This window comes from Syngnathus leptorhynchus, chromosome 10, assembly GCF_054491065.1.
Source record: "Syngnathus leptorhynchus isolate UIUO chromosome 10, UIUO_Slep, whole genome shotgun sequence".
NCBI classification, from domain to species: domain Eukaryota; kingdom Metazoa; phylum Chordata; class Actinopteri; order Syngnathiformes; family Syngnathidae; genus Syngnathus; species Syngnathus leptorhynchus.
In genome coordinates, this window is record NC_141204.1 from 381151 (window position 1) to 404992 (window position 23842).

The 23842-nt window shown below is 47.6% G+C and overlaps 2 protein-coding genes across 3 annotated transcripts; one reads left to right on the plus strand and one right to left on the minus strand.

Annotated features, from left to right (window-relative positions):
• The first annotated feature begins 535 nt into the window (after positions 1-535).
• Positions 536-9077, plus strand: slc18a2 (solute carrier family 18 member 2). Of its 2 annotated transcripts, XM_085922003.1 has the most exons (16): positions 536-631; positions 710-917; positions 2690-3011; positions 4130-4188; positions 4264-4347; positions 4876-4968; positions 5371-5460; positions 5540-5583; positions 5752-5812; positions 5948-6043; positions 6540-6618; positions 7149-7200; positions 7280-7343; positions 7415-7534; positions 7726-7859; positions 8357-9075. In XM_085922003.1, the coding sequence occupies exons 2-16, from the start codon at positions 785-787 to the stop codon at positions 8465-8467; spliced, it is 1542 nt and encodes a 513-aa protein (XP_085778129.1). In that variant the 5' UTR covers positions 536-631; positions 710-784; the 3' UTR covers positions 8468-9075. The 2 variants fall into 2 exon arrangements, with proteins under 2 accessions (XP_085778129.1, XP_085778128.1); XM_085922002.1 differs by lacking the exon at positions 536-631 and having other exon boundaries at positions 811-917; positions 1537-3011; positions 8357-9077.
• A 1525-nt stretch (positions 9078-10602) lies between these two features.
• pdzd8 (PDZ domain containing 8) lies at positions 10603-23329 on the minus strand. The gene is made up of 5 exons (XM_085922001.1): positions 22240-23329; positions 21225-21350; positions 20091-20193; positions 13400-13562; positions 10603-13319 (listed from the first exon to the last, which is right to left on the minus strand). The coding sequence occupies exons 1-5, from the start codon at positions 23166-23168 to the stop codon at positions 11032-11034; spliced, it is 3609 nt and encodes a 1202-aa protein (XP_085778127.1). The 5' UTR covers positions 23169-23329; the 3' UTR covers positions 10603-11031.
• Positions 23330-23842: the final 513 nt, after the last annotated feature.

Here is a 23842-nt window from a genome sequence, read left to right on the forward strand (position 1 = left end):
TAACTAAAAGTGGTGTTTTGGAATCCCCCGAATAAAACTTATTGACCGCTGCCATCTTGCGACTATGACGCAAAATTCACTTCTGATCGGACCAGCTCATATGATGTCCGTAATCCAAGAAATATATAAGGTTTAATAAATGGACAAAATACAATGAGTTGATCGACCGGGTCATGTCATTCGGTACCTATGCCGAGCGCAAAATAAGTGGATCTTTAATTGGACTCGAGAAAATGCGCACTCCAAATGGTGAGCATTTCAAAGTAGCCTCACTTGTGCTATTCTTGATTCCCGACAGTGAAATGATTACATTTGGGCTCTGTGTATTGTCGTGTCTAATAGGAGCCCTCGCTCGAGTAGCCTACTGTGACGTCAGCAGCGAGTAGAAAGACAAAGCGCACCAGCCAGCCAGCCAGCCGGCCAGTCAGTCAGCCAGCCAGCCAGCCATCCGCGCTGCACGGACGCACGGACGCACGGACGCACGGACGCACGGACGCACGGACGCACGGACGCACGGACGCACGCACGCTCGTTCCTGTGAGGCTGAGGCTGGGTGCCGCTGACCTCTGTGCATCCCAGCCAGCCAGCCAGCCAGCCAGCCAGCCAGCCAGCCAGCCAGCCAGCCAGCCAGGTAAGATGCATGAAGCCATCAGCTTCACTCTATGCTTTCATTTGATGGCTTTTAACGCTTGTCTGTCTCCCTGCATAGACAGGACCAGCTGTCTGTCTGTCTGTCTGTCTGCCAGCCATTGGTCCTGCCTGATATTTCCAGGGAATTAACACCATGGGGAGACTGGACGCTTTCCGCCAATTTAATTTACGCAACTGGCTCCGAGACGAAAGACAGTCGAGGAAACTTATTCTTTTCATTGTTTTTGTGGCTCTGTTGTTGGATAACATGCTGCTGACTGTGGTCGGTAGGTACAAACGTTCGTGACGCACACGCACACACACACACACACACACACACACCTTACACATTTGATCTCCTTCTATTTAGGTGTTATCGGGCGCAACAGGTGGGGCAACTCCCAAGCATCATGCTTTGTTATCACGCAGACCTAAGTGAACTGGCACAGTGCAAAAGTCATCAAGGAGGACACGTTTGGCATTACGAGCACGACTAAGGAAATGAACGCTGTCTTCTTCTGACAAAATGCTCAGTTTTAATTGGCATACTTCCAAACTAACGCCTGAAACATTTCAGTTGGTATAGGTGAATGGCTATGAAGAGAACTATGTGTGGGGAGAAATGACAGATATGAATCATCTTTTCCATCCATTTTACGCCCGACAGTTCACAACAGAAATCTTCTTCAGGCACTCAAATATGCGTGAAATGTTATTTGTGACAGCAAAGTGATTTGATCATGTTTATGAAAGTATGTATTTGCTAGCGTTTTGTTTTTCCCCCCCAAAGCCCCAAAGAAGGTCTTTGTGTGTTCATTTGATCCCAGCTGTAGCCATTTTGCTGGGAAAAGATCTTTTTTACAAGGCTTTATGGCAGATCTATGTGTTCTTTTCCAATATTGGCAGCTGCTGCCTGCGTCTGGTCTAGGGCGACATGACCTCCTCCCCTGCCCTGCCTGGCCTATTTGGAAGTTGCTTTTCCTGGTACTGTCGTGGCCTCGGGGCACTGAGGGCGCTGAAGTGAACATCTCTGGTTTGAGTCTGGCTGCCATTGCGTGTCATTTCTCATTTATGTCTGGCCCTAGCTTCCCGTCAATTAAAGCGCAAGGCACCGCCAGCCACGCTGTGAAATCTTGAATATTCTGCAAATGGCTTTTTGGGATTTTGTTGTGATTCTCTGTTCCACTCATAGAACACAATGTAACTTGTTTGTATCGAATTCAGCTGTTAGATGCGTTGTTTGCTCATTGAAACGAGCCCGTCAAGTTCTGAACTGGCCTATTTGTTTTCCTTCGTTTAGCATTCGGGCCAAACTTGCATTATTGTTTGCACAGCGTGGAGACTGTTAATATGCCGTGAATATTTAGAAACAAGTGTAAAATACCGGTCAAGGATCATCGAGTAAAGCTTCCTTTTCTTTCCATCCAGCGGGCAGCCATGTTGTGTTGCCATTTGTTAACTTTTTGCCGCTTCAATTGTTGGATACGTAAAAATGCGTGGCACAATCTCCTGGCTTTAAATATATACCGTGACGTTTGTTGACGAGGTCACTCTATCGATATACGTGTCATTCGAAACAAAGCAAATCTTCATTTTTACAAAAACCTCTTGGGTGAGCAATGCAACGTGTCAGAAGATCAGTATTACACAACCACAAGAAGTCACAAGGCATAAGTAGGCACAAGAAATGGGGATTGTTAATTGTTGCCCCTCTTACATCTCGCCTGTGTCCACAATCATGTGTCCCAAATCAACCTAGTAAAAGCACACAAGAAATGTGTCTCTGTTCAGTAGCATGTATGCCAGTAACAAGCAGCTAGTAGGAAAGAAAAAAAAAGAATTCCATTCAATTCTAGCCCGTCACATATCTGCGATCCTCGTGTGAAGTTTGGAGCCATGTCCCGAGCGGGTCTTTTTGTTGACGTCATCCATCCCTCCCTCCATCCATCCATCCATCCATCCATCCATCCATCCATCCATCCATCCATCCATCCATCCATCCATCCCTCCATCCATCCATCCATCCATTCGTATGATGGCGGCTCTTTGTGCCCAACAGTGCCCATCATCCCCAGCTACCTGTACAACCTGGACGAAGCAACAGCTGAGGTGTCCAATAGCACCTTAGCACCGCTGGGGACCACTCCGCCGGCCTTCGATCGAATCGTGTCCTTATACGACAACACGGAGAGGCGGTCGGGCTCGGAGGCCGTCCCGTCCGCGGCCACCACGGCCGGCGCCTGGCTGCCGCAGAACTCCTCCGACTGCCCGCGCTCCACCAAGAAGCTGATCAACGAGAATGTCAAAGTGGGGCTGTTGTTTGCCTCCAAGGCCACCGTGCAGCTGCTGACCAACCCCTTTATAGGGCCGCTGACCAACAGGTGAGATTTGGCCTTCGGACGGATTTTCTGGTCTTCTTTTCTTTCAATTCAAAGCCGCTAATGCCGCTTCCTATTCTAATCTAGTGGCTGAATCCCTTTGATTGTGGTGATTATCAAGCACCTACGCCTTTGATTTCAATGGCAATTGTTGGGGCAAGTCCACTTTTCATATCTGTTTCCCCACGAGAGCCCTCAGGAATAAGGAGAAAGTCAATGGGCAGCTGTCCAGCTGTGCTACACGATAGACCTAGTGTCAGCAAATGTGATTGAAGAGTGATTACGGTTCTAATCCATTCACTGTAAAGCCAATATGTCTCTTCCCCAAACAAATATTTGAGCTGCCATGTCATCCTTTGGGCCAATGTCGACAAAGCCGTGCTGTATTTGAGAGCAAAGTAAATATCAGATCAGTCAGCCGTTGTTTCCTTCATTTGATCCGAGCACATTTCCAATGCTGATGCCTGCGCTTCATCGCTTCTTCTTCTAAAAAGGTATGCTTGAATACAATAGCCTTGACCTCATACGGAGATTTGCCAGAGTACCCCATTGACCATGACGGCCTTTCTCTCCCAATCTGAAAAGCTATCCAAATGACATTTATGGACATTTATTGATGAGCAGCGAAGGGACACCAAAAATATGGAGTACAACTGTTTTAGATCAGGCAGGCAAGCTGCAAATGTCCTCCCTCCCTCCCTGCCTCCCCCCCTCTCAGTCAAACAGAGCAGAGTTCCTGATTAAATGCATTTACATACATACACGCGCTTGTTTTGCCAAATGGATGCTTGCACACTGGGCGGGGCAGCTGAAATGACATCAAAGTCATCAATCAGCAAATTGTCATTTTCCCAAATTTCTCCTTACAACTTCACAGCATATTGCGTCTGTGCGAGTGCGCTGGCAAACATTATCGGCAGCCACCCACCTCCAAGGTAGTATTTAGTGTCGCAGCTGTGAGGAAGTGAGACCAAGAACGTGCATAGTCACCTTCCCTCAGCAGTCAGACAAGAACCCGCTATCATCCAAGAAAAAGACATTGGCAGCATAGACAGAAATAGTAGCAACAATGTGAAAGCAAGGCATCCAATGCATCCAACGCTGCTCTCGTTCTGTCCTAGGATTGGATACCAGCTCCCCATATTCATTGGCTTCTGTATCATGTTCATCTCGACAATTAGTAAGTTCCACTCCATACGTTGTAGTCGTCATTGAAAGAAATGCCCGTATTTATTTTATTCTCATTGTTGTGAAGTGTTCGCCTTCTCATCGAGCTACGCTCTGCTGTTTCTGGCCAGATCACTTCAAGGTGTGGGCTCCTCCTGCTCATCTGTTGCCGGTAAGATCTCACTGAATGGCTCTCATATCCACTCGTTCATTCCTTCGTTCATTCATTCATTTACAATACTACACCTGGCACTTGGGGGGGGGGGGATTCAAGCATATTTCAGGGAGGGGGGGGCCACTGCCCTGCCCTGCCCTGCCCTGCCCTGCCCTGCCCACCACTAGCTACGCTAATGCATGGGCTATGGCACCCTGCTAAAGGAGAATGAAAATAATATTCTCTCAGCTACGACCTATTTCCATATTTTTTGCTCACAGCTCGTCTCCAACTTTGCACTGGCAAAGCCAGAGCAAACAATTGTGACTCAGCATGTGCAAAAGCATAAAACATCTGCAACTTCTTGTCCTTCCTCTCCTCCACAAAGCATATTGTAAGAAACATTCGAATTTGAATTGTAGGAGAACTAGTCAGAATGTTCCTTCAAACCAAAATTGTGATCAAGCTCTATCAACACCCTCCTCCCCTATTCATACACAGATGAATGTGTACATGTGTCTGTCAAATGTGTGTCTGTCTTTACAGGGATGGGAATGCTTGCAAGTGTGTACACAGATGATGAAGAGAGAGGACATGCCATAGGGATTGCCCTTGGGGGTCTGGCAATGGGAGTCTTAGGTAAGCAACTGTTGGGAAAAAAAAAGACACAATATCAAGTTTCTTCTTCTGCTTTGTCTTTCTTTTTTTTTTTTCCTGTGTGAATTTTGGCCCATTGAAGCAGAAAATGATCTTTTCTCAGTCTGTTGGAACCGTAGAATTGTCGGTTACCACAATGTAGAAAATGTTGCTACGCAAGGTACCGACAGACCTATGAACCAAGCGGTATGGAAAATGGATGGAACTTTTTGTACGCTATCTATCGAGTTGAAATGAAGTTTTTGTTTGAATGAAGGGCCGTGTCCTGATCCTTTTGTGCGTGCAACGTACATTATACACGTCGTCATCTTGGAAAGTCGAAGCTGATTTGAAAGGGGTTTGATTGCCATCCGTTCCACCGACGATCCAATTTGTCCTCCACAGTCGGACCTCCATTTGGAAGCATCATGTACGAGTTTGTGGGAAAGACCGCTCCGTTCCTCATTTTGGCTTTCCTGGCTCTGTTTGATGGAGGTACACCGAAATGGTTTTACCACAGCAAAAAATAAGACGTATTCATGTTCCTCACATTTCATCCAATGTTGCTCAACAGCTTTGCAGCTTTTTATCCTTCAGCCCACCAAAGTAGAACCAGAAGTGAGTCAAGTCGAGTCATTGCACCACAAATTTACAAGTGTTCATGAAATCACATTTCAATTCGAGTTTCCAAAAAGAAATGGAAACGTTGTTTCACTTCGACTTTTGTGTGTGTGTGTGTGTGTGTGCGCTGTTTTTCTGAAAAGATTGTTCCTTTGTCTCCCACAGAGTCAGAAGGGGACGCCATTGTTGACCCTCATGAAGGATCCGTACATTGTTATTGCAGCTGGTAAGGACATACATCAAGCCAGTGTGCAAATGGCTATTTCCTGAATAGCGACGACAGCGGCGCTGTGCATTTGGTCCATCGGAATCCCCCGCTGTCATTTCTGTGAATGGAGAGAAACTTTTGACTTCCTCACAGGTGCTATTTGTTTTGGGAACATGGGCATTGCCATGCTGGAGCCAACACTGCCAATCTGGATGATGGAGACCATGTGTGCCAGGAAGTGGCAGCTCGGTATGTAGAATGTTGTATTCTGCTGTAAAAAGGGACATCGAAAGGACCTGATGTCAAGATACATTTTCACTTCAGATAATAGAAGCCATATAGCTTCTTGGTTGGAGCGGAGCGCCTTCCACTTGCCCACTTGATGTCTTTCAACATTTTCCATGTTGCCAAAGTATGCTGGTAGTCACTGGAAGCAAAGATTGGGAGATTACAAACCGTACACGGCGTTTCTTCATCTGATGGCATATTTATTGCTTTGTTCCTTCAGTGTGCAGACTATAAAGTCGTGGGTGGGATCCAAATAAAAGGACAAAGCGGATATTAGGGTGTCATGTGCTGGCAGGTGGAAAGCGCAGGTCTTTGTGACAGACAATGGAAGATGTACAGCAGTCAGCGCCCTTGCCTTAATGATGAAGCACTGATAGAATCTGCTTATCTTGCCACGCCTTCACTCTTTTTTCTGTCTTTTGATGTGTGTGTGTGTGTGTGTGTGTGTGTTGACTAGGGGTGGCTTTCTTACCAGCATCCATCTCCTACCTTATTGGAACCTACATCTTTGGAACGCTGGCACACAAGATGGGCAGGTAGGAGGGGAAATAAGCCTTATCTGGTCTCCTGGGCTGGCTGCGATATCTGTTTCCGCTTTTCAAAATGAGATTCCGCTCTTTGGGAGCCTGGTCTCATTGATATTCTTTTGGACTGACTTAACACGCTGCTTTTGTGCATTCAATTCGCACTTAATTGCGTGTTCTCAGCAGATATTGTGCTTTTCTTTCGACTCGGTTGAAATGCATCCGTTTCAGCACCGTATAGCGCTGGCTTCGTAGGGATGCTCTTTTCGGTAACGTGACATTTTCATCTGGTTCAAAGGTGCTCCGCTCGGCAGCGTTCTCCTCGGGCACCCCCCCCCCCCTCCCCCGTTTGGTCAAGATCTCTCTGTTATGCGTGCTCCCTGAATCCCTTTTCTGTAAAAGGACATGGGTGGCTCGAGTCATCGTTTATTTTGGGGAACCAGCCCAAAAATGTATTCAACCAATGGCGTCTATTTGCTACGAGTGACTGAAGTGACAATGTCGTATCGTTTGTTGCTCAATTGTCCATCTAACCCCAACAGATGGCTTTGTGCCCTTATTGGGATGGTGGTGGTTGGCATCTGCATCATAGGGGTAAGTAGAGGACAGTAGAAGTAGAAGCCAGTTGATTTGGATTGATGATGATGATGATCATTTCTGACGTCTGATGTAGGTTCCATTTGCAAAAAACATCTATGGTCTGATTCTGCCAAACTTTGGGGTTGGCTTTGCCATAGGTAAGTCGCTAGCACAAGATAATCCAGCTGGCAGCTTGATGGATGTGTCACCTGTTCACCCTTTCTTCCAGGCATGGTGGACTCTTCTATGATGCCTATCATGGGATACTTGGTGGACTTGCGCCACGTGTCGGTTTATGGAAGCGTGTATGCCATTGCTGATGTGGCCTTTTGCATGGGATTTGCTCTAGGTAAGGAAGCGGCAAGTCTAGTCTAGTAAGATGAGCCTGAACCGGTTCAATGGATGGAAAGGAGAAATTCTCTTCTGTGGTGGGGCTGCGGACCATTCGGAATGTTCACACGCCATTCGAGAATCTAATCATCGGCCAGCCGGCCAACGTACCGTCTTTGTTGAAACCAAGTGATCACGATTCTGTTTTAGGTCCATCTATCGGAGGATCCATTGCCGAAAGTATCGGCTTCCCTTGGTTGATGACCATTATTGGAATAGTGGACGTTTTATTTGCCCCCCTTTGCCTCTTTCTCAGGAACCCACCTGGACAAGAGGAAAAAATTGTAAGATTTCACACAAACTATTTGACATCAAATAAGGTTTAGGTCATGTGACGCAAACCACCAGAGATTATTGTGACATCATTTGATTTGGTCTTTCAGCTATTCGACACGCAATTCATTATTTCAAGTAGATCGCAACAAACACACTGACAGTTTATTCTCTCTTACTTTCGTGCTCCAAGTCAAATATTGCTGTTGGTTGGCGCTATTTGGATGACAATGAAGCTTAGCTAGCAATTGACCCTGGCAATGTGTGTTGTTGAATTGACATAGGATGGCTTCAACTTTCCTGGAATGAGACAGTCTTTGCAGACAGTCCAGCCCTGTGTTCCTTCCAGCAATTGTGCACAAATATGCCAAGTCCACTCCTCCAATGCGTTAGAGAACGAGTTGTTCTTATCAGCCTCTTACGAGCCTCTCTATGTAGCGCAAACTGTTGCAAGGCTGCAAGTAAGCGGCAAATCTACCGTCATGGCTAAATCCGCCTTTTCTCGCAGGCTATTTTGATGGAGAGCAACTGTTCGATGAAGACGAGGTCCTACTCCACGCAGGGAAATTACTATCAAGGTGAAAACGCGGATCCCGATTATGATGACGATTACGACTAAGAGGAAACTAGCCGTGGGTAAAAGCGTTCAAAGGATCTATTTTCTTGTATAAAATTCACAAAGTAGTCAAGATGTGAATATGCTTTCCGTCTTCTCTATTCATTGTCTTATTAGCTAGCGCTTGTACCGAGACAAACCAAAGTTGATCTTGATCTTGTGCGAGAGCCAACAGCCTTATTTGCTATTGAAGGTTTTTTTTTTTTTTTTCTTCTTCTTCCAAAAGGCAGAAGGGTGCTGGGAATAGATTTCACCAAATTCAGTCTGTTTGATGTCATGCAAAGCCTTTTTCGTCCTGTTTTTCCAATGTGATGTTTTTCCCTCGTGCCTAAATTGCTTCAAATTGTGGATGATGGTGTCGATGACATACTATACTATGTGAGCTACTTAAGGGGCGGGAGTGCAGTCAAATTACTGAGCGGCGGGCGCCTCAAACCCAACCTGTGTTCAATTTGTTACCGTTTGAATCATAATCGTAGAATATGAGAAATAAAGGTGAAAACTATACGATTAGTGTTGTCATACATGAGTCACGACATTCAGACGGTTGATTTGAGCTGACATAAACTGCAGGCCGTCGTAAATGAAGTCAAGCTTGTTTATTGAGGTGAAGTACGACAAAGCTTTGTTACATGAACCTTGAGGAAAAGTGTGCACAACATCCCTACCTAGCTACCTAGCATATGAAGAGCACACCTGCTGAGAAGCTGCCATGGGCTCAAGCAAATCACTATCTGTATCACGTAACATAACAGCAGCGGCGGCGGCAGAGGCAAAACGCAAACCTAGGCAGGCCTAAAAGTGACTTTTACAGTGGGAAAGTCTTGTTTGGACGGCTACGCTAATGACAAGAAATGATAGACATGACCTCATGTCCAACATAGGAATATTGCACAAAATATCAATAGACAGCGATAGGACCCAAAAACAAAAAATGTGTCTTGCAATCGGAAAGGGCGCTTTCCAATACCTGTGCCTTGCCAGCACCGACAGCCATTGTTTCTCAGATGGCTGTCAGTGGGGCTCACAAGTGCAAATTACCATGAGCATAAAGGTTCATTGGGTGACACAATATTAGCCCATGACTAGTTGACAGATCTCCAGATTGAAAACATGACTTCTTTCCTCTCTTCCAATGTCACCCTCATACCTGGTTGAATCATGACCTAATGTGAATCTCAAAAGATGCAGTCAAAACGATTGAAGTCCAAAAGGCAAAAGAAATGGACGTAGGATTCGGTGGCGGCCATATGCCAGAGCGGTCGGTCGCCTGGCTCAGCCACGTTTGATTGTCTATGTAGTGTGAAGCGCCTCTGTTTTGGTGCTGCTTTAAAACTATGAAATCAGAGAAGGGATAAATGACAAAAAAAGAATATTTCTTCATGCGTAGGCCAGATCAATGACCTGCAACTACTGACCTACTTCGAGTCATCTGGACAAACACTGGCTCAAATCAAGGGACAGCTTGTTCGTATGGGTTTCAACAAACTCTCACGCCGCTTGCTGTGCAGTGTTTCAGACAGAGGCTTTTCTCTTTTGATTTTGTGCCTAACTCTACAATTGTAGGAAACATTTCGCAACCCGCACCAACCGACCAATCAACCAATTCAATCGAAGGGTACAATCAAAACTATTTGTGGAGATTGGAAGTGGCACTAGGTTGGCGATAACACCAAAAAAAACAACAACAAAAAAGGTTCATTGTTTTGTGCTAAAGCTTGACGTTTTTTTTGTGGGTGGCTGGCTGGCTCTTCAAGCCGCATTCGATTGAAAGTCATGAGAAAACATTTAAGGAGCTGATAGCTAGTTAGGCCTGAAGACTCAATGTCCGCAAATAATGGAGTGACAAAAAATATCTAGATCGCAATAGGAGAAACATTGGCCACTCACACCGCTCATGAAGGCAGATCACAGAGTTCAGGTTTTTAAAGTACAATTCGATTTCCTCACGCACAAATGCTCAACAAAAACGTGGAAAAGAAAAAAAGCTCCGAAGACGGCTCAAATAGAATTTGCAAACAAAAACAATCTCAATTCACCAAATGAAAGAAAGATGTGATTTCAAATAGGAAGAAGACAATGACAACCTGTAAATGTTTTACACGCTATACGGAACATGTTTGGCTGAGGTGATCAAACGTGAATAAAACCATCATATTCATCCCAATCATTTTGTAGCTGCTATACACTAATCCCCCAAAGGCGGGAGTCATTTCTGAATATGAAAAGATCGGCATTTAAAAGTGCTTCAAACAAAAAAGTAAGAAAGCTTGACTGCAGTGTTCAATGTGAGTCATTTTGACCTTTACAGTAAATGACTACTGAGCAAGTATTTATTTTCATTGCACACAAAAATAGCGCCATGTGAAAACATTACTGAGAAGGGCAAAGTTTTACAAACACACGGGATCATCCGAAGAATATCAAATGCAAAAGCAACGATACGGTCTTTCCCTTTCAAACCTTAGGTGCAAAAAAAGCACTAATAGGTGCAAGCAAGGATCCAGACGAGGAAACTCCTTCATGTGTTTGGTGAGATGGAATGAACAACAACCGACCGGTCTCATCTAGTGGAGCGCCTCCACGCAGATCTGCTCCTCAGTGATGTCGTCCAAGTCCCCCGGGCTGCATACGTCACTGTCGTAGACCTCTGCTCCCATCAGGGCCTCCTCCAAGCCATCTCCTTTGCCCTTAAAAGAGCGTCGCTCCGACGGAGAGGTGCTCTCCACCGACTCCAAGTCTTCGATGCCGGCGCGGTAGTGAATCATCAGCAGAGTGAGCGCCTGGAGCCTTTCGCCGGACTTGGAAAGCGCCGAACTGATGAGCAGCTTCCGCCTGGGGTCGCCGCTCTCCCGCTCCTCCGTCAAAAGGGCGTTGTTGTGCTCCAACTCCTGATCGATTTCCTGCTGCAGCTTGTCCAGCATCAACTCCAGTTTTTGGGAACGCTCATCTGTGGGCAAACCTCGGTAGAGGTCGCGGCCTATTTCTTTCACGGCGATGAACACGCTATCGTCCAAGCCGCCCTCCTTGCGAAGGAGTTTGCCGCTTCCCCCGCCGGTGGCGCTGGCGGCGGCTCGCTTGGAGGGGCTGGCCCCACCGGCGTAGGTCTCGGTATCGCTGCTCTCGTTGTCGGAGGTGTTGGGCGTGTGTTTGGGGGAAGGGTCCGCCGCTCCGGGCGCCGCCTCGGTCACCTGCTCCACCAGGCGAGTCTTGGGGCCCTGGCGTAGGTTAAGAAGGCGGGAGCTGGTGTTGATAATGTGGCGGGTTAAGCCGCTGGTGGCCCGATTAATGGAGGACTTGGCCTCGGGGTCGGCTCCTCGCCGTTCGGTCGCTGCCACGCAGAAGGGGTTTTCAGCCAGGCACTTTTCCTGGCATTTCTTGTGGCAAACGTAGGCGCAGATCATACACTGTGAGGCTGCCTTGGTCCAAACCTTCTTCTTGCAATATTCACACCAGGTGGGGTTTTGGAACTGGGTGTCCTGGAAATTGTGTCGCACCTCCACCAGCTGCATGGCAACGTAAGCCAAGTCGTCACGCGGGGCTGCCGAGATATGTTCCCGCTCCCTGATATCTTCGTCGTGGAGACTCCCCTCCCGCTCCGCCGCTCCGGGATAGTCCAACTCGTCCCCCGCCAGGTAACAGAAATTTAAAGTGGCGTCTCCGTAGCACAACTTCTCGTTGAAGCCTTTGTGGGTGCTGAGGCTGCGTAGCGCCGTGCGGCTGACATTAGCGCGAGGCTCTGGAGGCCCCAGCTTGAATGTGCTCTGATATTCGGCTGAAGATGTCGCCATACATTCGAGGGCCACCTGCTCCAGCTGGAGGCTGACGTGACCCAGGCACAACAAACTGCCCAGCTTAAAGGGATCTTTGCACCAAAGAGCCACGTTAAGGTACTTATGGTTGCTTTCCACCTCAAACACAACAGAGGCCTTGGGCCAACGCGCGGTCTGGTTACGAAACATGCTTTCCGGGGATTCCCAGAAGGAGCGCTCTTCCAGACTGTCCCGTGTGCTGCAGGAACTCTCGGAAACTTTGTCCTTTGCCTGGTCGGCCTTGCCGCCCGCCGAGGACGAGATTGAAATATCGTCAGTGGCCTCTGGAGGCTTGGTGGACTTGCCTTCACCCGCTTTGACACTCATCTTCTCAGTGCCGGCGGCCACGTCGTCATTGGCGCCTGTCAAAAGGAGGTTTTCGGGACATTTCTCCGAAGCACTGGCGGCAGATACGACGGGAGTTGGAGTGGAGTCCAGACTATCGGAAAGAAGGCTTTCGGAGCTGGCCGACGACAACCGGATTTGAGGTCTCGGTGGCACCGGGGGGCGACACGCCGGCGCTGCTGCGGGACGCTGCAAAGCGTCTCCTGAATCGCTGCTGGTCTTCTGTCGGGAGGGCTTTGGCGATTCTTTAGGTTGGGCCTTTAGCGGCGATTGGAGGCCCACCAGGTTTAGCTTACGGTTAAGGATGGGCGATATGGTCCCAAGAGGTTTAGAAGCCAAGTTGGCCACGCTTTTTTTGGGGCTTTGGTTGACCGCAAGTAAACTATCCTCGCTGGTGCTGGTGGGGCCAACATTCGGGCTGGGTTTGGATTCCACAATCAACTCTTCAAATTCAGAGTCCACGTCTTTACCGTCAGTCATATCGGACAGAGTGGTGATGGGGGCCGGGTCTTCTTCGTAACCCCCTGGCTGGGATACGAAGCCCGGTTCCTCCAGCTGCCCAAATCCCTCCTGAAGAGTTCCCGAGCTTCCGAGGGACGGATTCTGGTGGCGGACCGGCCTCTCGTACAGTACCGCTACCCTGTCTCCGGCCTGCTTGAGAAGTTTGGGGACTTGAACTGATGATGTCACTTTGACACCTGTGTGAAAAGAAAAATGTATTTGCTACAATTTTACACTTGTTTGCATCGACACATTCATTAAAAAAGCCGTCTCCAACCTCCGATTGCGATGAGGCGATCGCCTCGCTGCAAGTCTGCCAAGGCCGCGGGGGAGTTGGGTGTCACCGTCTCGATGCTTACGTGGACCACGTCTCCCTCGGTGGCAGGTACGTGCCTGAACGTCATTCCCACGCTGCCGCATGGACCCTTGATGACCTCGGTCTGTAATACGTGTGTCCAAAAAAAAAAGGATTTATAAATGATGATAATTCAATGAGGTCATTGTAGAAAAGGCTTCAGACCGGTTTGCTTTTTGAAGACAAATAATGGAAAAGAAGGCATGCAAATTGAAAATGATTATTCGTCGTTACACCTTGTGTAAATTAGGAAAGCGTGCTCGAGATGCAACTTTTCTTTTTTTTTTTTTTTCCCTTTCTTCATCATTAAACTCATATTATTGTGAAATTCAATTAGAAGGTCAATTCTTTTCCACATCACAAATGCATCTAATTCTGCAGAACTGAGCGGCGGCGATACGCTCGGAGCCGACCGCCGACATCGTCGACTCAAACTGAAAGTGGCAATTTAGTGTGAGATGAAAGAGCTGCAATTAAAGCCCACCCGCCCCCGCCTGCCTTAATGACAACCACCGCTCACAAGTCACACATTGCAAGTGTCGTGAGGGAGGAAGAGGTGACCTGCTCCCAGGCTTCTCCGTGTCTGCGGACGTGTCACGACACCTCCGACCAATTCCATTCGACCGTCGCTGGCCAAATAGGATCAACTCGACCGAGCGCGGATGAGAACGCTACGCTACAGGTGCTCGCTCTGGTATACAAAGACGGAAAAGGAGAGCCGACACCACGCAGGTTGACTCAGACAAATGACTGTCGTTTCCGCTGCAGTAATTCGTTACACTTCTGCGATTGAGTTAGAATAAGCTGATGATGGCAAGGAAGGTTTCACAGGGGCTCCATGCCCGTGACTGCAAAACATGCGCTTAGCATAGATGATAGGTCAGGTTGGCCGCTTATTGCCATCATTAACCCCCAAAAAGTGTATTGTTTCCAGAAATCGTTGCCTCAGATCTCAAGCAAATGTTTGGAATCCAACCCGATATAGTGTAAATGTAAACAAAGAGCAAAATGTATCGTCTAAATGTCGAGTGACACGCCGATAAATGCCATGCCGCAAATATTCCAATTACGGTCCAGGTGAAGAAAACCTTGATGATTCGTGTGAGCTGCAAAATATCCCTCGCTCACCATTTATGGGGTGGGTGTGTGTGCGTGCGTGCGTGTGTGTGTGTGTGTGTCTCCAGGTCAGGTCTAATGTGATCTGGCTTTGCTAGCGCGCTTCCATGAAGACAATAACAACATTTCACTGTGGATGCAGGCCTATTCAGCTCCACTTGAAAGAAAGAAAGAAAGAAAAACAGGTGAAATTGTGTCAGTGGACCAGGGATTTGATGTTGAAGCACCAAAACAAGTACCTTGAAGCCCACTGACTAAGATGAACTGTTAATGGGTTTCTTCAAAGCATAGCTTGATTTTCCCCTTGACAGTTAAATAGTGCAGAGGTGAAATTCTTGACTCCAAGTACGATACATTTTCGCATGAGGAATTTGGGATTATTTCTGGTCGGTGGAATTGCTCCACAAAATGAAGTCGTCGCTCCTCCAATGTAGTCATTGATTGACAAAACTGCTCCGCAGAGGAAAAAAAGCTTTGAAAAAGATGCTGTCCTTTTTGTATGAACAGCTGCTGTGAGTCCGTAGGTGCTGAGCTGAGGCGAGCGCCATTCATGGGAGCAGCACACGTACCTACCTCCTCTGGCTGTGCGCTGTGTGTGCAGCTGTAGCCTACAACTAGCAACAATGACGCACACCATTGTGCCTTTATCAAGTTGATTTCAAGAGCAGATTCCAGTCAAACACGTGACAAAACCACTGCCGTGTTCCAAAAAAAACACTCGCCTCGTAATAATAATTGATATCAAATCAGCCCCAATTTTGCTATCCACTAAATAGTCGAGTTTAATTTGGGAGAAAATTACATTTTGAATTTTGGTGAACTAACCACGTTAACATTGACAAAGGCAGCAGAGCACCAAGGCAAGGCAAGGCAAGGCAAGGCAAGGCAAGGCAAGGCAAGGCAAGGCAAGGCAAGGCAAGGCAAGGCAAGGCAAGGCAAGCAGCTCCTGGTTTGAGAAGAAAAAAAGAAACAACGGAGGAGAAGCACCTGCTGGCAGGATGCAAATGGGACAATTGAGCATTTATTTCAGCAAACGCAGCCTCTCTTTTATCTCCAGCACCGCAATATGCCGAAATGGCGGCCCAGCACTACTTAGCGGCCGGCCAGTCGTATGGCTTTGATCCCAATCGCAATATACATTTACAGCACGTGACGTGTTGCTTGACAGCAATGGTAGACGCCTCGGATGACGCCGGTTTGGAGCGTGGAAAACATGTTGCACTGTACTATTTTTTGGCTTCCTGATCAGCCGCGGTCGTGTGCTATCTTTTCGTTCCTGGGTAGTTTCATTTTCATGATGGTTGAGTCAAATTTGCATCAACTAGAGCGCGATCGCCGCACGTGTGAAGCAAATGTTGGGAATGGCTCATCCGGAGGCGTATGGGCAGCGTTGCGCTCAATGCTGCCGGAGCGTCTCGTGTCGCTTGGCTGCACATCGGCCGGCCCGCTTTCACCCCAGCAAGTTTGCCAGGGTGCGTGCGTGCGTGTGTGTGAGATGTAGCCGGCCCATCTTTTTCCCTGTCACTGCGCTGCTCCGTAATTGAATCTAATACCACATGTCAGATCGATTTGTGTACGGTTATAGGGTAGGAGTCGCTGCGAGGCAAGTACACGGCAATTCCCTGCCATATCCAATTAACAACCCTTGTGCCCATGACCAGGTTGAGGGGTGCGCTCAGGTGTTTACGTCAGCGCCGCTATTACGCACTAGAGCGCTTTGCTTTCACGTCCCCGTCCAAAAATACACACACACACACACACACACAGCTGGAGCATTTGGCTATTTGAGTCAAGCGACTTAGTGGGTCAACCTCCAAATGTCCAGACCACAACAAATGTCATCATTATCGATCTTATTGAAGCAATAATGGCCCTCCACTGAATTGTTGGACTCTAAGCGCCACGCACACGTGTCAAATGAGCAGCGAGCTGCCTGCCCGCCCGCCCGCCTTTCATTTGGTATCATAAAGTGAATAGACATAACTCATGATGAAACCTGAATTTCAAGTTGCCTTTTTAGCATAGCAGATGGACTTCAAAAGCATTCACAACAAACGGGTTGTTATGGCGACGCGTGCACACAAAAAAGGAGCTTTGCCTAATTTGCACTTCATGAAAAGCAACGTCGCTCGCCCGCCCGCACGATGCCTTTTTTTGCTTGGATTACCATCGTTGTACCTGCATTGAGAAATCACGATCTGTCGTGGCTGTAGCCACAACCACTGGCTAAACATTAGTAGCACCGCCGGCCGGCCGTCCGTCCGTCACTTGTGTCAATTCTTGACTCGCCCACTTATCAATTTGGCATTTGCGTCCCTCTCTCGTCCCTCGTGCATACGCCGCTTCTCCTACCGAGCCAAAGCTTGAATGACATGCTGTTTGGCTGACGCAATCCGAGCGCTCCGCCACTCCGTTCGTCGTCTCAATCGATCGTTCGGGGTCGTTGCCGCCAACTCGACTGTTCTGTTAAAAATCTGCAATTCAAAAAGCGACACCATTTGATCGTTTCATCGCGTCATTGTATTTTGTGGTCAAGAGCATGAAAATGAAAGGCCGTGTACGGTCAGTGAGGGTCATTGCTCTAAATGTAAAAGGAATACTCTGGCCTACGTCAAGCACTGACGTACGTAATCCAATTGAGATTGAGATCCTGCCTGCCTGCCTGCCTGGCTGGCTGGCCTAGCTGTAAGATAACAGTCAAGCCAACCAAGTTATACAAAGACAGTGGTTCAAAATCAGGCCAGGCCATACTTGGAGGATGCTCATTTCAACCACTCAATGTCGGTGAGACGACGATGTGCTCGGGGGGTGAAAAACCAAAGAGTGACGGAAAGGGCACGGCGCGTGACCAATCATTCATCGATGGCGGTATTAGAAGAGCCGCCAAAGTTAAGTCGACGGCTAGTAACGTGTCATTTGTTGACTAATGAGAGCGCATGCTAGAGGCTGGACAAAAAGCTTTCCCAATGAAAAATAGCAGGAAACGGCTAATGCGCTTGTGCCGCGCACTGGCACGCACAAAGCGCCAGCTCAATTGAGAAGAATTGATCAGGGGAAGAAGTGATAAGAAGCAAACAAAAACACCGTGTGGAGAAAATCTCTCGTCTTTAATCTCATTTTCAGCGTGCGCCGAGCGATTGTCAAACACAATTAGAAACGGCCGTATAATTGACACGGAAAAACGGAAACAGACAGATGATGAACGCGTCATCCGTCAATGGACGGACGGCAAATGGAAAATTACCAGAGGTGATGGGATCCGTCCGACCAGACAATGCCGCTCTATTCTTGGACTCGCGCAATACGACGCTTCAGATATTCAAATCGCAAAATGAAATGTACGATACAGTATTTAAACGTTGTTATTTTTAACCATTCATGGTGGCCGGAGCACAAGGCCGTTGGAAAAGAGCACCTTGATTGGTAAATGGATTAGAAATGTGGGGCTCCAAATTGGCCAGCCACACTCGGCCCCTAAAATATCGGACAGCCCGAGGAAGGTTTTCTTCTACTTGCGTTAATGCGACTGGCAAATCTATTGATTTTTCTTTCTTTTTTGGGGTTGCTGACGCACTTCTAATGTTGTTTTTGACGTCCTGTTTTAGTTTTAGTCCCGTCCGTCCGTCTTTGAGTCACGTTCATAGTCTTTTTAGCGTAGGTTTCATTTTTCAATTGAAAGATGCACGGCAGCCGTGGCGGGAGGCGGCATCCGTTTTGTGCATATCCACACTGAATGGGTTGGTCAATTGAAATTTCCACAGCCGACAAGACATGTCATTTGACTATGATCTGGAACCTACGCACACGTTTGTTCCCATCCGAATCGACGTTATATTATCAAGGTTTAAAAATGTATCCAAACGGTGCACACAAAGTGACCTTTTCATTCTCTATTTAAATCCCTCATTGTTTGTCTCTCTCCGAGCATCTTTCATCGAGTGTCAGATTAAAGACTAAGTGGAACATCAAACATATGCCTGATGGCTGCTGTCGTGTGCCGAGCACGGGGGAAAGGCTCCTGTTGGTTTTGGGTGACAGCTGTGCACGAGACACTTTTCAAGCATTTTTCAAGACAAGACGGAAAACCGGCATTTCGACGGCTTGCGTGAAAAGACCGCTGGATTCAAACATAAAGGCAGCCGAACTAAAAGCAACGGAAATTTGATTGATAAAATCGAGCTGCACCTGAAAGGGCGCTTATCACTTTGTCTTTGTTATTGCTATCGAGCCCTTGGGTGGCAAAACAACAACGTTAAGGGCACCGTGTATTAGAAAAAGCAGCTAAACACACACACACACGCACAAATGCACTAATCAACTTCGGAACGTGACAAAAAAACATTGGTGAGATTCAAAGATTGTTTGATTTGATTGGATTTGTGACTAAACCTGCACTATACCCGTGTACAGTATTACATATTCATTTTGAAATAATGATATGATGATGATGATGTAAACTAGCTGCAGATCCTCCACTGGTAAAGTGTCTTTCAAAAGGGATGCAATCAGGAGTCAGAAGAAGAAAGGTAGATAAGACGGATGGTGATATGACCTTTTCCAGGTGGCAAAAGATAAGTCACACGCTGCTGACTACAGACAATTCAACTCAAATGCCACCCTGAATTGGCTTCTTCAAACATCAACCAAGCCAAAAATGTGCTGCGCCGCTGATATCGACAAGTGTCACAACTTCAAATAACGGGAGTGTGTTAAGGGTTAGTCCCCGTACTGTCACGCAAGCCCGACTCGGTGGGGGGGAATGGGTATGGCATGAGAGCTTTGGGGGGGGGGGGGGGGGGGGGGGAACAAAAACAAAGATTGGAAGTGCTGAATTTTCTCAATAAGAAACGCCATCAACCCAGCGATACAAGGGGAGCTTATATTTTACTGCCACCTCCTGGACAAGGCTTAAACTCCTCAAACGACACAATTGAGCAATGGCCATCTTTACCGTTTGAAATGTCACTTGCGCATGCAAGATGAAGGTTTGCAGCAGGAGCAGCCAGTAGTTAGGGCTGACATTTCACAACAAAATGCCTGGAGCGATAACTGTGCTGCCTGCCTGCCTGCCCGCCTGCCTGCCTGGAAATTGCCGCAATTAGAAAAGGTTTGCTCCGGGCCTCAAAATGTCAACAATGGGATCATCTCATGAATGGAAGGAGGACCAAAATCGCCTTCATGTATTCATGTGTCAATAACGGCGGGCTGCTAGCCGATCCATACGTCACATCTGAGAAGGAAGCAATTGGCTTACAGCGTTCATCTGTCTCTTTTGATTTAGCAATGCATATTTAAGATGCTCCGTTTCAAAACTTTCTTGCAAGCAGACTTGCTGTTGCTCTTTCCCGGCCGGCCAAATCATTTAGCGCTTAACATGCTTCATCCCGCAATCACACGTCTCACGATGTTTGTGGGGGTTTTTTTGTCATTCCTACCAGCATAGCAAGAAAAAGGAGAGAGAGAGAGAGGGGGGGGGGGGGGGGGGGGTTGGTCTTACTCGTTTAATAGAGCTTCGGGTTTTCTCCTTCCACTGGTGGCTGCTCAGCTCCAGAGTGCAGTGAACATACGTTTCTCGGTCATATGAGCCCAGGATGAAGAGTCTGTGGGACCAGGACAAGTATGAGAGAAAATATCCAGTGGCGTCAAAAAGTATCCATTTTCATTTCTGGATCCACGCTTCATTCACCAAAACTGCACGTCAGTCTCGTAATTGTAGAATTTGGAGCTTGGAGTTTTGTCTCCAGCCTTCTTCCCTAGCAAAAGCCTGTGTGAGCTCGTGCTCTATAAATGTCCTGCAAAGTTATCGTGAGCGAGCGAGCGAGCGAGCGCTAAGGTTCTGACCTCGGTGGGAGGTTTTTGCACTGGCCTCCTGAGCACAGCAGAGGGCAGCATTTGCCTTGCCAAGAACTACGCTGTGCTCGCCAGCAACTAACTCACTGACAGTATAAGTATGATGATTTGACGAGGTCTTTTAGCCTGCCTGTCCAAATTCCTTGTTCCTTGTAATGTTCTTGCTGTTTTATCTGGGAGCGGCACTTCATATCTGCAAAAAGCATTTGGGAGTCATCCTTCCTCCACAGCACAGTGAAGTTGCAAAGTGCTCACCTCCTACTCACGATGCTTCTTTGTGTGCCAGTGTCACCCAATTTTGGCTACACAGGAGCAATAATTAGGTTAATAGCAGTGACGTGCGCTGAGCTGGCCTGGGTTGGTGACTGCAATTGAAAGGTCAAGCTCTCCATTTTAACCAAGCTCATTTTTTTGGGATTGTAATGGACAGAACATTCATTATTGATCTGAGCATTGTGTACTCTATCCAGCGCACTCAGAAATGCTTGACACCATCAGACTTTCCAACACCACTTATCTGTCTGTTGCGACTAGGCTAGGCTAGGCGCGGCGCGGCGCGGCGGCTACACAAAACCACAGCCGTCAATGCACGCAATGCGGATACGTTGAAACGGCGCCTTTGTTTTGTGTGGAAACACTTTGGAAGTCCATTGCCTTGACAAGACAATAAAGGAATGGCTTGTTCAAAAATCAATACTTGCTGTTGTTTTTTGACATTCAGTAAAGCAGAGTTGAAAATAGAACAAATGAAATCATGGATTGCGCTCATTTGCTGACTGACCTGCTACATTCAATAAGAGTAACTTTGAGACGGCCTTCCACGAGTCTCCTGTCCTGGACTGACAATTCAAAGTCAGAGGTCGAGCCCAGACTCGGTTGCACTTGGAATGGGAAGAAAGGCTTGTATCTGCAAAGAAGCAAAGAAATCAGTCGAAATAATCAGGATATGAACAAATGTTCTTTGAAGCATATTATTCAAATGTTAGCAAATTTGGAAAATAAATCTGCAACTTGTATGGAGAGCCCAGCAAGCCTTGCCCTGCCCAGCCCAGCCCAGCCCTGCCCAGCCCTGCCCAGCCCTGCCCAGCCCTGCCCAGCCCAGCCCTGCCCAGCCCAGCCCAGCCCAGCGACACGACGACCATCTGTGAGAAGACAGAAAACCCAGAGGTCCCATTAAATCCTCTTCCTACACTCACTTGGAGGTGATTGACATCCTTACACCATCACCGCGGTCAGCTGGATATGTGGCTCATCATTTAACATGCATTTTTAATAAAGTCATTTGACGCTATCGCGATGTCATGAACGCACAAACACACACTCAGTAAGAAAATGCAACATGATCCACTTGTATGCCAACATTTTTGGGGCTGATGACAGAAGGCAAGCAAAGCCAAAGCTCATTGCCAAAGGATGGGGAATATTTTAGACGCGTTGATCAAAATTTGGCAAAACGTTGTCATTCAGTTGGGGTTAAGTTGGCAAAGTGATCAAGAATATGTTCACGAGTTCAAGAGCGACTGTGAGCGGAAAACTTAACGTTGTGGCCTCCAGGGACAATGCATGGAGCAGTTGTTGCTGAAGGAGCTGCTGCTTCATGGCAGCAGGGCAAAAACAAATAGCACATGATCTGCTCAACTACTGTTTGCATCACAGTTGAATCATTGAAAAAAGAAAGCGTCACCGTCAACTTCCTAAGAAGATTGAGTGACGCAATTCATAGTAGGCACAGTTAGTTGGAGGACATGGTAGAAGACTGAAATCAGAATCAATGATCTATCTGCTCAGTTTGTTACCTGATTTTGTAGTTGGGTAGTGTGTGTTTCTTTTTGATGACCCGCTTGAGTTGGTTGACGATGATGGAGGTGAGCTGAGGAAGAGGCCTGCCTTCAAACTGGGACTTGACCTCAAAGTCCACCAGTGGGTCCTCGAGGAAGGTGAAGGACCAGTGGGTGAAGGGCACGCGGGTGAACTGCAGCCTCAGTTTGCCCACCACGCGCCTCATTTTAACGAAGAGGTAGGCGGACTTCCAAAACACCAACTCCACGTCAATAGCAAGGTGGAAACCCCCGTTGTACTCAATGTCCACCTCAAAGTTGAGTTCCTCCGGCATGCCGTCCTCGTTCATATGCACCGGCTTCATGAGTTTGGCCGTCTTGAAAACCGGAAGAGAATTGCCCAAGGAAATATCTCGCAGGCTAAGTCCCTCCAGCAGCCGACCTGCTGTCTTGGTTTGCAGCAGCTCCTCAAACTCTACCTTGATCTTTTTGGTGAGCCAGTGTCTAACGACAGGAGTGTCCCGCAGCTCCCTGAACAGGAACAAAAAGATAGCATTGAGGAAATGACACGTCTCGGGCTTGTCCGCGTCAACCGAGTCGCCGTGTGCAGGCGGCGACTGTTGCTGTTGTTGTTTGGGGCTGCCACTGGTCACTGCTTCCTGCTGTCTGGTCGAGGGGGCCTCTTGCGACTTGCAAGCGGCAGAGGCTGTGTTGTCCTGCGGCGGCGGCGGCGGCGGCGGCGGCTGCTGCTGCTGCTGCTGCAGATGGCCTGGATCCACCACATGCTGGGAATTAAAGTAATCCTTCAATGCGTTATCAAGCACTACTTTGGCGTACTGCTCGGTCCTCCCGATAGGCTCTGGGCTCCTCCGGTAGATCAACAAGAACTGCAAAATCAATGTAACGACTGCTCCACAGAAGGCCGAAATGAGGATTAAGTAAATCATTTCGAGCAGCTACCGCGTTGCCAGTTCAATTCCATTCATAATCAATGCTTTGGTCGTGTTAACAAAGCAAGTTCCACCTGGTCGATTTCCAAGCTGCCATATCATCTGCTTCTTTACGGAGCTTGGGGATCTCCATCTGATTGGGCAAACGCCTTGACGTCACTCGGCGTCATGACGGAAGCAGGATGGGTTTTTTTCTTGTAGCGTTCACGGTAAATCGGATTTAACGCAATTGTATGAGAGGGAACCCCTTTCACGTTCAACACCATTTACGAGCCCATAAACCTGACGCACTTTCAGGAACCAGCTTGTTCATAAAGACGAAAAAGCAAAGAGAAGAAAACAGACAAATAACCACCCGTAATGACACAATGACCTACAAAGCAGGGACGTCATGTTAACCAAATGAGGACCCCCCCCCCCCCCTCCCTTTGCTTTCCTTAATTAACTCAGGAATTACTCGGTATATCAATGCCTTAATTGTTTTTCATTTTGATCTATTATTATTAGCCGGGGTTCGCGGCCCTGTAGTGGTCCGTGGGTGGCAAGACTGCAAGTGGTCCGCGAAATTGCAAATGGAAAATAATTGTAACATCTTTACAGTTAGACGTGTTTATTATTTACTACTCACAGAAATTGCACTTCAGGCGGACAACGAGGTAGATGATGGGCCA

Coding starts and splice junctions, on each gene's coding strand:
- slc18a2 (XM_085922002.1), top strand. CDS start 2,527: ATGTCCCGAGCGGGTCTTTTTGTTGACGTCATCCATCCCTCCCTCCAT. Junction 4,189..4,263: donor CATGTTCATCTCGACAATTA/GTAAGTTCCACT, acceptor ATTGTTGTGAAG/TGTTCGCCTTCTCATCGAGC. Junction 5,813..5,947: donor GTACATTGTTATTGCAGCTG/GTAAGGACATAC, acceptor ACTTCCTCACAG/GTGCTATTTGTTTTGGGAAC.
- pdzd8 (XM_085922001.1), bottom strand. CDS start 23,168: ATGATTTACTTAATCCTCATTTCGGCCTTCTGTGGAGCAGTCGTTACA. Junction 13,563..20,090: donor CCCGAAGCTCTATTAAACGA/GTAAGACCAACC, acceptor CACGTATTACAG/ACCGAGGTCATCAAGGGTCC. Junction 13,320..13,399: donor TCGCCTCATCGCAATCGGAG/GTTGGAGACGGC, acceptor CTTTTCACACAG/GTGTCAAAGTGACATCATCA.